The 14,976-nt window shown below is 42.0% G+C and overlaps 1 protein-coding gene across 4 annotated transcripts in view; it reads left to right on the plus strand.

Moving 5' to 3' along the window:
* The window catches only part of ANKRD6 (ankyrin repeat domain 6), a 94,814-nt gene that overhangs the window by 68,351 nt on the left and 11,487 nt on the right, over window positions 1-14,976 (plus strand). For all 4 annotated transcript variants that reach the window (XM_032216741.1, XM_032216743.1, XM_032216740.1 and 1 more), the window contains 7 exons: window positions 4,508-4,606; window positions 6,274-6,372; window positions 8,243-8,341; window positions 9,635-9,733; window positions 12,483-12,581; window positions 13,782-13,859; window positions 14,444-14,548. In XM_032216741.1, the coding sequence (XP_032072632.1) occupies window positions 4,508-4,606; window positions 6,274-6,372; window positions 8,243-8,341; window positions 9,635-9,733; window positions 12,483-12,581; window positions 13,782-13,859; window positions 14,444-14,548 (678 nt within the window). The remainder of the gene's footprint in view (window positions 1-4,507; window positions 4,607-6,273; window positions 6,373-8,242; window positions 8,342-9,634; window positions 9,734-12,482; window positions 12,582-13,781; window positions 13,860-14,443; window positions 14,549-14,976) is intronic.

Genomic DNA, 14,976 nt, shown 5'->3' on the forward strand with positions numbered 1-14,976 from the left:
TTAGATCCAGTTGAAGGCACATAACAGAAAATCATTCCAATTCATACCTCTTGTAGATAAATTTTCTTTTCAGTGATGAATGGCAAGGTATAGATGTAGCACACCTTTGGGGAATGGGATCGCCATGCTGGACAGCTGATAGAAACATTTCAGTAAATTATTCAGACAGATTCTCAGGGCCCACTCGTAATAGATCATCAAATACAGACTTATTTGCAAACGGTTATATGAAGATTATGCTACTGTAACCGCTGGTTGTTTTTTTTTTCCTTTTGTATAGTTTTGCTTTGGATTGGAACACCTTTTTTATTTATTGGGGATTTTGTATTCTCAGAGGCTGGGCTTAGCAGCATTTCAGAAGAGCAACTAGAAGGAAATAAGCTGTTGGGACAGTGGTCACCAACTGGTGGTCCGTGGACCACTGGTGGTCCGCGAGAAAATTTTGGTGGTCACAGAAAAATCTTTGCATTTTTTTATATTGCGCTAAATCGGGGATCTTCATACTACGGACCCTGGGCTGGATTTCATTCACCGAAGCAATTATTCCCACCTGCTGATGGGATGGGGTCCTTCAGGCACATAGTTTAGCTGCCTATTTAGTAGCTCCACCCCTTCCCTCCCTCCCTCCCTGGGAATCCAGGCGCTTCAGTGAGCGGTGCATGAAACTTCGGCCAGACTCCTCAAAAGACAGAGTTTGCAGGGGGCCAATCTAGCACCTGGGCTGGTTACAACACAAACATTCATTCTTGGCCCTATTTGAGATTCCTAGGTGCAATGGACAGCAAAATTAGGCTTGACCACAGGCGCTTCTCTCCGCTAACAAGCTAAGTGCCTGAAGAACCCCATCCTGTCACTAATTCACATTAGTGGCCCACGGGATTTAACATTATGAATTTAGTGGTCACTGAGGTGTGAAAGGTTGGTAACCCTTGTGTTAGGAGACCCAGTTGCAATGGTGGCTGACTGAACCATAAATTTAACTATTTGAAGGTTGCTTAAGATCAGTTGTGTTTTCTTTGGAGAGACAGTGGCAAATAGCTGAGCTAAGACTTTCTCATTTCAAAAAAAGTCACTTGAAGCCTGTATCTTTCCTTTAATTAAATCCAGGGTATTTCTTTCCTTGGATTTGTCCTGTTCTGACTTGACGTTAAAGGACTCTTCTGTTTTACACATAGTGGATGGTTGTGATTAGGAGCGCTATAGTCTTCTGCCATCCTCCCTCACCGGCTTGGCTCTACTCCCAGAATTTAGCAAGGGCTGGATACAACTGTTATAAAGAAAGTATTGGCAGAATATAAAACCTGCTTAAAAAGTTTTTAAGTTTGAAAAGCAGAAAATAAACTGCCTAAAAGTTAGCATTATCCTTTTAGAGCCGTGTCTGCCGGGAAGGCAGGAGATTTCTCTAAGCGCATTAGAGCACACTTTACAACAAAGAGAAGTAATATTGCTTGTCTGTTGTGCCACCTGCTCTCCTTCAAAGGAGTTTCGGCAGCTTGAAGCAAGATCCCGTGTCTCTGCAAAATTAGTTTTCTCTCAGTGGCTTCTTTAACTGGAAAGAAATCTCTATAGCCCATGGGTTAGAGCAGGAGTGTCAAACTCGATTTCATTGAGGGCCACATCAGGCTTTTGTTTGACCTCGGGGTGGGGGACATGGCCGGGGGCGGCATGGCCAGCTCAATGTCACTCATGTCGGGGCCACCCACAGTGGCCCACACACTCTGCCAGCAAAAATGGAGCTTGGGAGGGCCATGTGCAAAGGGTTGTTGGAGGCCATCACAGCCAAAAATGGAGCTCAGGAGGACAGCGTGTGGCCCTCCCAAGCACCATTTTTGCCGGCAGCAGCACTTTTTCCAAGGTGGCCCCACAGGCCAGATCTAAGCACTCTTGAGTTTGAGATCCCTGGGTTAGAGGTAAGTTTTGAAATTTATGAGCTGCTAGTTAGTTTCATAGCTGGCTTGGAAATATAGTTTTCCATTAAAGTCATCCCCCGCACCCCATATGTCCACTGGCTGATTTCATATTTTTTTTACTGGCTGATTATGTGTAGCAATGTCTGTTTGTGCTGCTAAAGGGCAATTCTTAGCAACCAAATCCAGGCTTCCATGTAAATTACTCTCGGTATAAAGCACAACCTCCCTTCTGTCCGATGCCTATGAAGTAGACAGGTCTTAAAAATTTGATAGATAAATAAAAAAAATAAAACTTATTAGAATTTCAACTCCTGCCATTTACCTCCCAACGACCAATAAGATCACACAGATTGGGCCTCCTCCGGGTGCCGTCGGCCGGTCAATGTCAGTTGGCGACTCCCCGGGGGAGGGCCTTCTCTGTTGCTGCTCCGGCCCTATGGAACGATCTCCCCGTTGAGATCCGGACCCTTACTACTCTTCCAGCCTTCCGTAAAGCTGCTAAGACCTGGCTGTTCTGGCAGGCCTGGGGCTGTTGATTAGTATCCAGCCCCACTCTAACAGTATGCATGGTGCAAAATTTTAACCATTGTATTCTTATTTTTAATTTTTATATATATATGTTTTTTGTCTTGCCTGTAAGACGCCCAGAATCCCAAGGGAGTGGGTGGCATACAAATGTCAATAAATTGAAATTGAAACTTCAGAGGAAGGGCGGTCATCCACTTCCCAGTCTAATGAGGAATAAGAATTAAAAGTTGAAAGAAAAGAGAAAGAAGAAGAGGAGACTTAAATACAATGCATTTAAGATGGAATACCGTATATACTCGAGTATAGGCCGCCCGAATATAAGCCGAGGCACCTAATTTTACCACAAAAAACTGGAAAAGTTATTGACTCGAGTATAAGCCTAGGGTGAGAAGTGCAGCAGCTACTGGTAAATTTCAAAAATAAAAATAGATACCAATAATGTTTTTGGATATTTATTTCAAAGAAAAACAGTAAACTAGCGGTGTATTCAATGAAATACTTCACTCACCTCATGATGCTGATGTCCCGCTGTGATGATGATGTCCCGTGCAGCCGCGAGAGCGATGTCCCACCTCCTATGACACACGGCACAGTGATTCCTATCATTGGATCACTGTACCAGAGGAGGTGGGACATCGCTATGTGGCTGCTTGCCATAACAAGGAGGAGGTGGGACATCGTTGCAGAGCGGCAGGAGGGGGAGGAAGGGGAATCGTAAGACAGCCCTGCATTACATTAGAATGTGAGGAGGGGGATGGTGCGGTGCGCGCTGCGCGGCAAACTGACACAGAGGGAGGGGAAACTCACAGGGGCGCCGGGCCATACACGAGCGTCATCCAGCGGCATGGCCCCGCCCCTTTTTCTCCTCCATTTCGGGCAAATTTTTCACTGACTCTAGTATAAGCCAAGGCGGCTTTTTTCAGCCCAAAAAGTGGGCTGAAAAACTCGGCTTATACTTGAGTATATACTGTAAGTCTTTTTATCTTTGGTTGCCCAGAGGCCATCTCAGCCTTATATTGTTTGGGATTTTGTCTTTGCTGAATCTGAATCTCTGGCTTGCATTTCCCTTTCATTTTTTTCCAGGTTCTTCTTTTGTTCCTGCTTTATAATTTTGTACCCTTAGTTAGCATGCCAATAGTCCGGGATAAGAAAGCATCTTATTTCTAATTACTAAAATAATAATAATAATTTAAATATTAATTCTACTTGCTAAAAAATAAATAAAAATAAAAGGAAGGTGAGAAATGGCATAAAACTAAGAAAAAAAATACAAATTATTAGATTAAAAGTAAAAAAAAAGAACTAAAAGGAATGGAAAATCAGGAGCTCATTAAAGAGCCATCACTCTGTCACCATCTTCTATGGGAAAGGTTGAGGACTGCATTATGATCTATAAACTATAATGTTTTGAATTCAGTTTTTACACTAAAGTAAATAGATCCTTGAGTTGAGTCCTTTCCTGGTGACCTTAGTGAGCTGTTCATATATTTTAGTTTTAAAAGGCGTGGAAGTGGTTTTTCTCTTCCCTTTTTTTATTTCTATAAATAACTCAAGGCGATGAACATACGTACTTAATACCCCCTTTCTCCTATTTTCTCCACCTGTGATGAGGTGGTCAGGCTGAGAGAGTGTGACTGGCCCAACTCCACCAGCTGACTTTCATGCCTCAGGTGGGACTAGAACTCACCATCTCCTGGTTTCTATGCTTAACCGCTAAACCAAACTAGCTCTGTGTTTGTTGTTTTTCTTTAAAAAATTTTAAAGAACTTCCCATTCTCACTTACTGCTCTAAAATTTTCTGAAAGCTTCTCATCCTAAAAGTCTCTCCATCAACGAAATTTGATCATGTGCTGCCACCTGCTGTGACTAAAAACAACTAAACCACACTATAACTTAGCGGAATGTGTGAATCAAGCCTGTGACTGTTACAGCTAGAGTATATCTTTGCTACCTATCTGTGGGCTGAATGTCTTTTCCAGTCCCTTAGTATGTTCTCCCCATGAAAAGTTCTATATCACTGTGTGTAACATAGCTTCATTAAATAGAAACATCACTGCTTCTCTTTGCAGAGTGATCAAACAGCTTTGCATCGGGCGACTGTTGTAGGGAACACAGATGTTATCTCAGCTCTTATCCATGAAGGATGTGCACTGGACAGGCAAGATAAGGTAACAATTTCGGCCAAGGTCCTCTGTTTGTATTTTTTGGTGTTCCATCAAATGTTAGTAGCGTATTGCCAAATTTGGTTATCGAATTGTATAGCTTTCTTTAAAAAGCAAGCAACAATTCCCCACCATCCAGTCAGAGCTGAAGAAGCTTTTTGGATGAGAAGTGAAATGTCTTCAAAGAAAAACCAGAAAGTCCAACTGCCTCTTGAAAAAAAAGAAAAATGCACCTTTGGGACAACCATAATCTGGATGATTGAGAATCACCATAGACATCAAGCAAGCAACAAGCAAAATAGATGTGCTAAGCTTCTACTAAGAGGAGAAAATAGTAGTAGTAGTAGTAGTAGTAATAGTAGTAGTAGTAGTAGAAGAAGAAAAAGAAGAAATCATCATCATCACCACCTCCTCCTCCTCCTCCTCCTCCTCCTCCTCCTCCTCCTCCTCCTCCTTCTTCTTCTTCTTCTTCTTCTTCTTCTTCTTCTTCATGATCATCATCATCTACTTTGAACTGCTTCCATCCTGCGATGATATATGTAACACAGTCAAACATCCAGATTTGCCTATTCCAGGTCCTTGGTAAGGACTCAGTTGGTAGACAAAAATTCCAAACACAGTCTGAACAATTGGCTGACTGTGCGATTAATAACAACAACAACAACCTGTATCCAAAAAGTCATGGGAGCACAAGTAGAAAAAGTTACCAAAAATGAGAAGATGAAGATCTTGTGGGACTTTTGAATACAGATGGATGGTCATTTGGAACACAACATGCCAGATATCACGGTTGTACAGGGCTGAAACATACAATTTATTGACATCGCGGTACCAGGAGATGCTAGAATCGAAGAAAAAACTGAAAAAAATCAGGAAATACTGCGACCTGGCCATTGAAATTACCTGATTATGGATGAAACATGTAACTCTGATACACATTGTCATCGGGGTACTTGGTACCATGTCCAAGAATTTTATAAGATACATCAACAAATTGCAGCTTCCTGCAATAACACCAGCAAAACTGCAAAAAACTGCGCTACTAGGAACATTGTATATTTTAAGAAGGTACTTGGTTGATACCTAGGATGCTGCAGCAAACTGTATCAACCATTAGCACTAGTCAATGGTAGCATCTTTAAATGTTCAGTTGACTGAGTTTTATGTTTAATGAATAAAAGAAATAATAATAATGATGATGATGAAGAACCTAAAATCGAATTTGAAAAATTATAGCATAAATCTGCCATATGATCTCATGGTTATTGGCATACTGAGTGCCATATCCAAAAATCTTGGATGGCACTTAGAAAATGCATTGACAGCATTTCCATCTGTCAGTTGCAAAAGGCCACACTGCTTGGATCCACACATACACCCCGCTGATACATTATGACATCCTAGGTTATTGGGAAGAACTCAATATGCATGGAGGCCAACACCAACAAAAGAACTGGCAGCTGTGATTTCATATTTTTGGGAACAGATAATAATAATTAAAATAGGGAATAATGTGGTTCAATTGCCCAATGCTAAGGTGGAGTGCTTAGAATGTTCCCTTCACTATAACAAAGTTTGACAAGAGGCATTTCTTTGGCGGTGATGCCCAATGCATGTAAAGTAAATAATCTTAATTCTTTCTATAAAATAACTTTTTCTGTTTTGCTCCCCAGGATGGGAACACAGCTCTTCATGAAGCTTCTTGGCATGGATTCAGCCAATCAGCTAAGCTGCTTGTCAAAGCAGGAGCTAATGTCCTTGCCAGGAACAAGGTGAGCTACACACCAAAAGGAGCTTTTCAATTCTTGTACTTTGAGAAAAGACACACAATAAATAAGATATCAATTTTTCCTTATTGGTTCCTTTTGGCAATGACGTTTCCTGAGTGGTGGCAGTACATTTCTTTTGCTTTAATTGGCTGTGCCTCAGTTGTTCCTCACTAATACATTTTTAGAAGGGGATTATCTTGATCACTGACACAGTTACATTTCATTTTGGCTGAAAAGACAGTGTTGCACTCAAGGCAGAAAAAAATCCATTATAATAGGAATGTGAATTGGGGTAACAAGGAAATAGTGAAGAAACAGAAATAAATTTATCAGAACTGGGAGATTTAAGCACAAAAGTAGAAAAGCAAAAGAAAATTGACTTGAATAATTTACTTCTTGATGGAGCATTCTTATCCCTGTTTGTGAATGTGTTCCTGTTGTTCAATTAAAAGCAGAAGTTCCATTGATTGTCGTTACTTGAGGAATCCCATAGCTTTGATTATATTCATCTTGCTCAGTTGTATACAATTCAACAGCTCTGTCAATGTTATTCTTTCACCTTTCCTCAACCCTTATAGTTAGTACACAACTATTCTCCTTTTGAAGCAAGTGTTTTTGGGAGCTCAGGAAAATAGAGATTTCTTGTTATTCTTATAATGCATTGATGCCTCATCTTATTATTAATATAATTGGAAATTGGCTTTGGTTGATAAAATTTTGAAAATGTTCATATGTCATAAATAGAGAGAAAAGCATCTATGTATACCTGCTAGTAGATAGTGATACTATGTAGTATGAAATTGAAGTATCTACATTCCATTATTTTTCATTTATCAAATTTGATCCTAATAAGGTGAATGAAGATCACAATTTTTATTATGATTCCTTCCTTCCTTGATTTAACCACTGCGCCAAGGTGGCGCAGTGGTTAAATGCAGCACTGCAGGCTACTGCTAGATCAGCAGGTCAGCGGTTCAAATCTCACCGGCTCAGGGTTGACTCAGCCTTCCATCCTTCCGAGGTGGGTAAAATGAGGACCCAGATTGTTGGGGGCAATATGCTGACTCTCTGTAAACCGCTTAGAGAGGCCTGAAAGGCCTATGAAGCGGTATATAAGTCTACTGCTATTGCTATTGCTATTGCTATTGCATCATAGAATTTATCTAATCTTCACAGCAACAGCACAGTGTTGTTTGCATATACACATGTTCACATTCATGTGTTCAACCGCCATTAATATTCCAAGTAATCTTTATTTATAAGAGAGAGAAAGAGATAAAACTTTATTGTCATTTTTTACTGTGAGCACACTGGCCCACATTAAAAATGAAATTCTGTTGCCTGCTTTCAGAAGAAACTATATATCTACCCATTAGGGATGGGTTCTGGCAGTCACTACTGCTGGTTCACTCATGGGCACGCTGTGCGCACATATGCACAGTGCAATAAACATTGTTCTGCACGTGCACAGAAGGAAAAAACAAGGTGGTGGTGCCTATGACGTCACCCGGAGAACTGGTTTGGGGGCGTGGCAGGCCTGGGTCGCTGCTGGTTCCAGCGATCCAGGCCGCCAAACCACTATCGGTTTGGCCGAATGAGGCTGAACTGGTAGGAACTCACCACTGCTACCCATACACAAGACACAAATACACATGTATGTAGTTATACATTAAATGACAATCACATTCTTACCTTAATTTTCAGTCATTGTTGAAACATTTACCAGGAAAACGTATTTTTCCCCTAAAGCAATTTCTAATTAAATAGCATTGGTATTCATTATTCCCCTCTCCCCAATAGAAATACCGCTTTAAAAAATCCATACTTGTTTTTCTAATGATGATTAGTGTGTTCCCCTCTTCCCTTTCTTAAGGCAGGTAACACTCCACTGCATTTGGCCTGCCAAAACAATCATTCTGAAAGTGTGCGTGTTCTATTGCTTGGAGGTTCTCGGACTGATAGCAAAAACAATGTGAGTATTACAAAATTGTTCTGTGGTATTTAAAAAAAGTATGATTAAACCAAATGTATTGACTGCTTTGAATGTTCAGATACAGATGTTTCAGAATCCGCATTGAGTATCTGTGTTGTCATCCGTTCATTGTTTCATTATCTGTATAGCTGCAAGTATGTTGGTATTAGACATGAGTCATTTAAATAGGCATTTGAGATTTTAGTGGATCCATGCCAAAAGAACACATACCAATTATAAGCTTATTCTCTTGGAATGAGCATCAGAAATGAATCATCAATTGAATGGAGACAAATAACATATATTTCTTCAATTATGGATTTGGTGGAGATTTAAAGTCCTGCTCGGTACATTGAGCATAAAAGCAGCAATAAAGGAAAATATTTATAAGAAAACAACCAAGCTCAGAGAACACCTGGGACCCCTTATAAAAGGAGCACTTGCAACTAAAGGTGTCAGGTGGCTAGTTTGTGATTAGTAAAATATAAGCAAAGTATGCTAGCATAACAGTGCAGCTATCAAGTAAATGGGCTATTAACATCTGAGGATAAGAACTCTCAATTGTCATTAGCTGAATAATGTAGTGGTCAATATTTTGTGCATGTTGGCAGGGCCGGATTTAGATGAAAAGAGGCCCTAGGCTATTCCACTTATGAGGCCCTTTCACCTCCCATTTTTAAGTTTGTAAATTACATGAGAGACAATAAAATACATCATTACTGCGATATATCAATATATATCAATATATATAGCTGGCCTCCCGACAGAGGGCGGCTCTGCTCTGCGGCAAAGACAGCGAGGCCAGCCGCCTCCCCTGCTGCGCTCAGCTGCCCGGCTCGCCCCCTCGCCCTCACCTGCCTGGCCGCTGGTGAGCTCCGCATCGACGGGACGGCTACTGGGAGCGGCCGCGCCTCTCGCCCGACCGCCGGTGCCGGGAACGTGGGCGGGCTCCCCAACTGCCGCGGCGCTGGAACGATCTTAACCAATACATTTTTATGTTTGTTTATTAGTCATATGCGTAGAATTTCGCCTTATTTTCGCCTTTTTCAGTGTTTTAGTGTTCACTGTTTTTAGAATAGTATAATTTTAATTTTGCTAACAATTTGAATGTAGGCTCCTCTTGATCTTGAGGCCCTAGGCTGAAGCCTAGTTAGCCTATAGGAAAATCCGGCCCTGCATGTTGGTTTACAGCCTCCTAGGGAATGTGTACATTGCTTTACGATGGGACATCTCATTAGCTGAAGCTCTTTTTTTTAAAACTGGATTTGCTTAGCTCCTCCCCTTTATTTTTAGGCAGGAGACACCTGTCTGCATGTTGCAGCTCGTTACAATCACTTACCCATCATTAGGTTGCTCCTCACTGCTTTCTGTTCCGTCCATGAAAAGAATCAGGTCAGTGCATGCACTTTAATGTCCATATTTCATTTGCTGTCAGCTTTTCACCTGTATTCTTGTTACTCAGGGCTGTGATTAGAGTTGTAGTAATCTGGATCTCATGGAAAGCAGTTGAAGTAAGTATTTATTAGGAACGTATTGTTACGTCCAAGGTATTCTTTCGGTGTTCAGAATGACCTTGATGAATAGAATTAGAATTAGGAGTAGAATAGAATAGAAAAGAAAATTCCCTTGAAGAAATTGGGCATCTTCTGTTGACCTCGGTTGGATGTTTGTCCTGGCACATATACTTTAAAATGAACTTTTTGGTCATGTAAAACAAAATAAACAAACTACGGTGTAGTACCATATTTTCCCGAAAATACAACAGGGTCTTATTTTCTTTTTACTTGCAAAATATGGCCTTGGGCTTATTATAAGGGAGGGCTTATTGTTTTGGGGTTGCCAGGCAGCTGCTCTCTTGCAAACTGGCTCCCGAAGAGCCGGGCACAGCCTCAGGGAAGAAGCAGCCATGAGGTGACCAAGCTCATGAGCAACCGCCCGGCAACCCCTCTTTCCAGCCGGGCAGAGCGCCATTCACTGACTTAGGGGGTATCCCTAAGGCGCCAAGCCATGTGGCGCTCTGCCCGCTCCCCAGCTCTCACGGCTTGGCACATTAGAGATACCCCCTAGGTCAGTGCATGGAGCTCTGCCCGGCTGAAGAAGGTGGTTGCACGAGCATCTGTTTGGCCCCTAGCAGGCATGCCACCTAGCCTCAACATGTCCAGGCCCAGCTCGCCCTGCAGTCGCTGCTGCCATGCTTCAAGCATAATGCCTTCTCCGGTTCCAAACTTCAAAACTTGGCTGCCGAGTCAGCCAGCCCACAACCATAGAGAGCACTCCTAGAGCGGCCGCTGCTGGAAGACTCGGCAGCCGAGTTTTGGAGTTTGGAACCGGAGAAGACGTTATGCTTGGAGCTTGGCTGCTGCTGCTGCTGCAGGGAGAGCTGGGCCTGGACATGTTGAGGCTAGGTGGCATGCCTGCTAGGGGCCAAACAGATGCTCGTGCAACCACCTTCTTCAGCCGGGCAGAGCTCCATGCACTGACCTAGGGGGTATCCCTAATACGCCAAGCTGCGGGAGCTGGGGAGCGGGCAGAGTGCCATGTGGCTTGGTGCCTTAGGGATATACCCCCTAGGTCAGTGAATGGTCCTCTGTTTGGCTGGAGAAGAGATTTGCCAGGCGATTGCTCATGAGCGTGGTCACCTCATGGCTGCTTTGCCCCTGAGGCTGTGCCTGGCTCTTCGGGAGCCAGTTCGCAAGGGAGCAGCCGCCTGGCAACTCTCCCCTCCAACCAGGCAGAACGCCACTCAATAACCTAGCAGTATCCCGAAGACACCAAGCAATGTGAGTGCCTTTCTCCCCCCCCCCCCGGCTCCGGCTTGGTGCCTTCAGGATAACGCTATGTCGGTGAGTGGTGCTCTGCCTGGCTGGAGGGGGGGTTGTCCAGGGGGTTTATTTTCAGGGGTGGGCTTATATTTTTGCCCATGCGAAAAATGTGGCAAGGCTTTAGTTTCAGGACAGGTCGTATTTTTGGGGAAACACATTAATAATTCTATGGATTATCGTTCTGCAGACTTTGAATGCAGTAGAAAAAAAATCTGACTTAGATTTCATATTTCATATCCAAATAATATGTAGGAAGGTCTATGGTTTGGTAGATTCCCCCAATTTACATAATATAAATGTATGAAAATTTACTTAAAGCATACTAACCTTAATTTGTTTTACATAAGCTGCGGTATACTTTATGAATATTATCCACCACTTACATAAATTTGAATGTAATAACAGGTACTCCTTCTTCCCCACTGATCTGTTTCTATCAGGATTTTACTATAGGGATTTCAAATAATTAGAAAATAACCCCATAATTTGGATTATTTCCAGTCATGCAGTTTTGCTTATAAAGTACCAAGTAATTTGGTACGATTCTGGCTGTTATGTACCATTCTTGCCGCAATACTTTCTTTTGTAAGAATGTTATAAAAGCAAAAGCTGAGGCATGAAAATAATAGCTCTGCCAGGATGTAAAAAATTTCACTGACTGTGAGACCCCCATTGGCTTGATATTCTCGTATATTACAGGGTTGCACTGGGGCTTTAGGATTATTGTAACAGATGATATCTGTGTCATTGAGCACTACACGGTGGATTCCACTCCCTTCTGCTCCTATGAAAAATGCCCTGGTGGAACATTGTCAGGTGCAATGAATAAGCAGAGAATGAAAGCAACAAATCCTTATCCAGATCTTATGAATGCTCATGTGATATTGCCAAGCAATACATTTTTTAAAATCAACCTGAATGGCTGTGGCAACTGTTTGGCGAACGTAGCAAAAACCCTGACTGGAGTCCAAGGTGATATTGAGCAAACCCAATGTTTGAAAGGTTTTCCAATAGGTTTTGAGTGCAGTGTCCACTTTTTGAAGTCAACTATTGGTTGTTAAAATGTGTTTGGCCTAAAAGCTGGCATAGAGAAGAATCTGCTGTTATACCTCGTAGATGGATGGATGGACAGATGGACGGACATGATAGATAATATAAGTATATAGATAGATGATGATAGATGGATGGATGGACGAAAGGGAGGGGGATTAGGGAGGGAGGGACAGACGGACGGACAGACAGACAGACAGGGTTGTCCAGGGCTGAATGTGAAAATCAAGGTCATGGTGAACCGGGCATTCTGATTTTGTAACTTTTAGGTTGGAGATACCGCACTTCATGTCGCTGCTGCATTGAATCATAAGAAAGTGGCAAAATTGCTTTTGGAAGCGGGAGCTGATGGGACAGTAGTTAACAATGTAAGTGTGGAAGTATTTTTGTGTTATTGCTCTATTTTATGTTAAATACCAATTAAAATGTTGCTATGGGCAACAGGAAGGTCATGGGCACCTAACAAGGTCATATGGGTGTGCAGGTAGTCCTTGACTTACAACATTGATTTTAATGACCGTTTGAAGTTACAACATCACTGGGAAAAAAAGTGACTTGTGACTGGTTTTCACACTTACAACCATTACAGCATCCCCATGGTCATGTGATCAAAATTTGGATGCTTGGGAACTGACTCATACTTATGACAGATGCAGTGTCATGTGATCATCTTTTGAAACCTTCTGACAAGCAAAGTCAATAGGGAAGCCAGATTCACTTAACAACTGCAGTGATTCACTTAACAACTGTGGCAAGAAAAATTGTAAAATGGAGCAAAACTCATTTAACAAATGTCTCGCCTAGCAACAGAAATTTTGGGCTCAATTGTTGTTGTAAGTGGAGGACTACCTGTACTGCAGGCTCATAAATTAGGAGAGGTCATTCATTTAATAATCAAGAAAGAAACCACTCAACTCCATTCTTAGAATTAAGTGTACTTTTACTAATTACAAACGATGAGTAGCAAAGCAAAGCTGAGTCTGAGTAAATTGGCGCGAAAGATATCATGTATAATTCAATCCCCTCCCCTTGGCACCCCATTTCATAGTCCAATAATCATTCACCCAACCGTCAGGTGGGAGATGACTTCAAAAAGCATCATCAGGGTGGAATGCTGGACAGTTGGCCTTGGCGGGAAACTACCTTCTTCCACATGCGCAGATAGATTGTCAGGACAGCTCCTAATAACAATCCTCCAGTACATAATGATTCCCCTCCCAAATACCATGCCCCCCCCTCCCCGTTTCAATGGCAGCCGAAAAGCAGCAGCGAAGCAGAGGCTGACAGGAGAAGTGTTATAAATATAATCATCATAGCTGGCAGCTCCTGGTTGACTTTGGCTAATCTTGATAAGCTAAGCAGAGTCAGAAGAGGGTAATGGAAAATCCCCAGCCTTTCCCATGACTAGACTAACTCGAGAATTTTTTAAAAACTGGTGTCAATCTACCACTTTAACTTTAAGAAGCTCAGATCAAAAACACTGCTTACTTTCACCTGTTTAAAAATGTCCAGTCTTTTGAATTGCTTAATGGTTTTGGAGGAGCATAAACCAATTTCTTCTATTGCAGGCTGGCCAGACCCCACTAGAAGTTGCGCAGGAACACAACAATCCTGAAGCTGCTCTTCTACTTACTAAAGCCCCTCAGGTACATCATGCACCATAGCTGAATTGGAAACTTAATTTAAGTTAATGGGAGTACTCACATGGTAGCACTTGGCAGCTGAGCTGCGGTTACAGCTGTTTGCAGGGTCCCACTGTCACCTGACCCTGTTTTAAAATGCCGAAACCCAGTATTTACTTCTGACTTTCAGAAGTATTCAGGTGTATTTCAGTATTGACTTCTGATTTTCAACAAAACTGCGCCCATGGTAAGTTAATTGGTTCGCTTAACAATCACTGCATTTGCTTTAATGACTGTGGCAATTAACTTAACCACCAGTGCAAAAGAAAAAAGGTAGTAAAATCGGGTCAATTATGTGAGTGACCTCATCTACAACCGTCATGAGTTACAGCCATGATGGAAAGTCTTGAGGACTGCCTGTAATTAAGCAATAATGGGTTGGATTCAAACTTGATAGATGTTTAATTGATTTAGGTGAAGTATTAAAATTCAGTAGGATCTAACTTGGCTGCAACCATATTAAGTCAGTTTAGCTTTAGTGAGCCTTTTTAAAGTTTAACTAACTTTGGATCTAGTTCTGTCATTCATGAAAACTTTGCTGAATCTAGATCTCACGCTTTAATCGTGGAAGGAGCCTGAGGAAGAAAAGGGAGAGACTTAAAGAGGAAAGACGAGCTCAGTCCGTGCCACGCGACGAAGTGGTGCAAAGCAAGGTATAGACATTTCTGTGTATTTAGGAGAGAAAGAAAGCAGTACGAGAACCGAAAGACTACATTTGTTGAAACTATATGAATTTGCCATGGGCATGCCTGTTGTGTCACAAGAACCTGGACCCAACTATTAGTATTTATTTATTTATTTATTTATTTATTTATTTATTTATTTATTTATTTATTTATTTATTTATTTATTTGTCTTGTATGCCGCCCACTTCCGGAGGACTCCGGGCAGCTCACAAAAGACAAGGGAAAGGGGGAAAACGAGACAAAGACAACATATTAAAAACAAAACCAACATTCACAATTTCCGTGGAGGTAAATGCTTCTCAGCCCCCCCCCCCCCCCCAGCCTGCTGGAACAGCCAGGACTTGGTGGCTTTGCGGAAGGCCGGGAGGGTAGTAAGGGTCCGGATCTCAACAGGG

Source organism: Thamnophis elegans, chromosome 4 (assembly GCF_009769535.1).
Source record: "Thamnophis elegans isolate rThaEle1 chromosome 4, rThaEle1.pri, whole genome shotgun sequence".
NCBI lineage: Eukaryota > Metazoa > Chordata > Lepidosauria > Squamata > Colubridae > Thamnophis > Thamnophis elegans.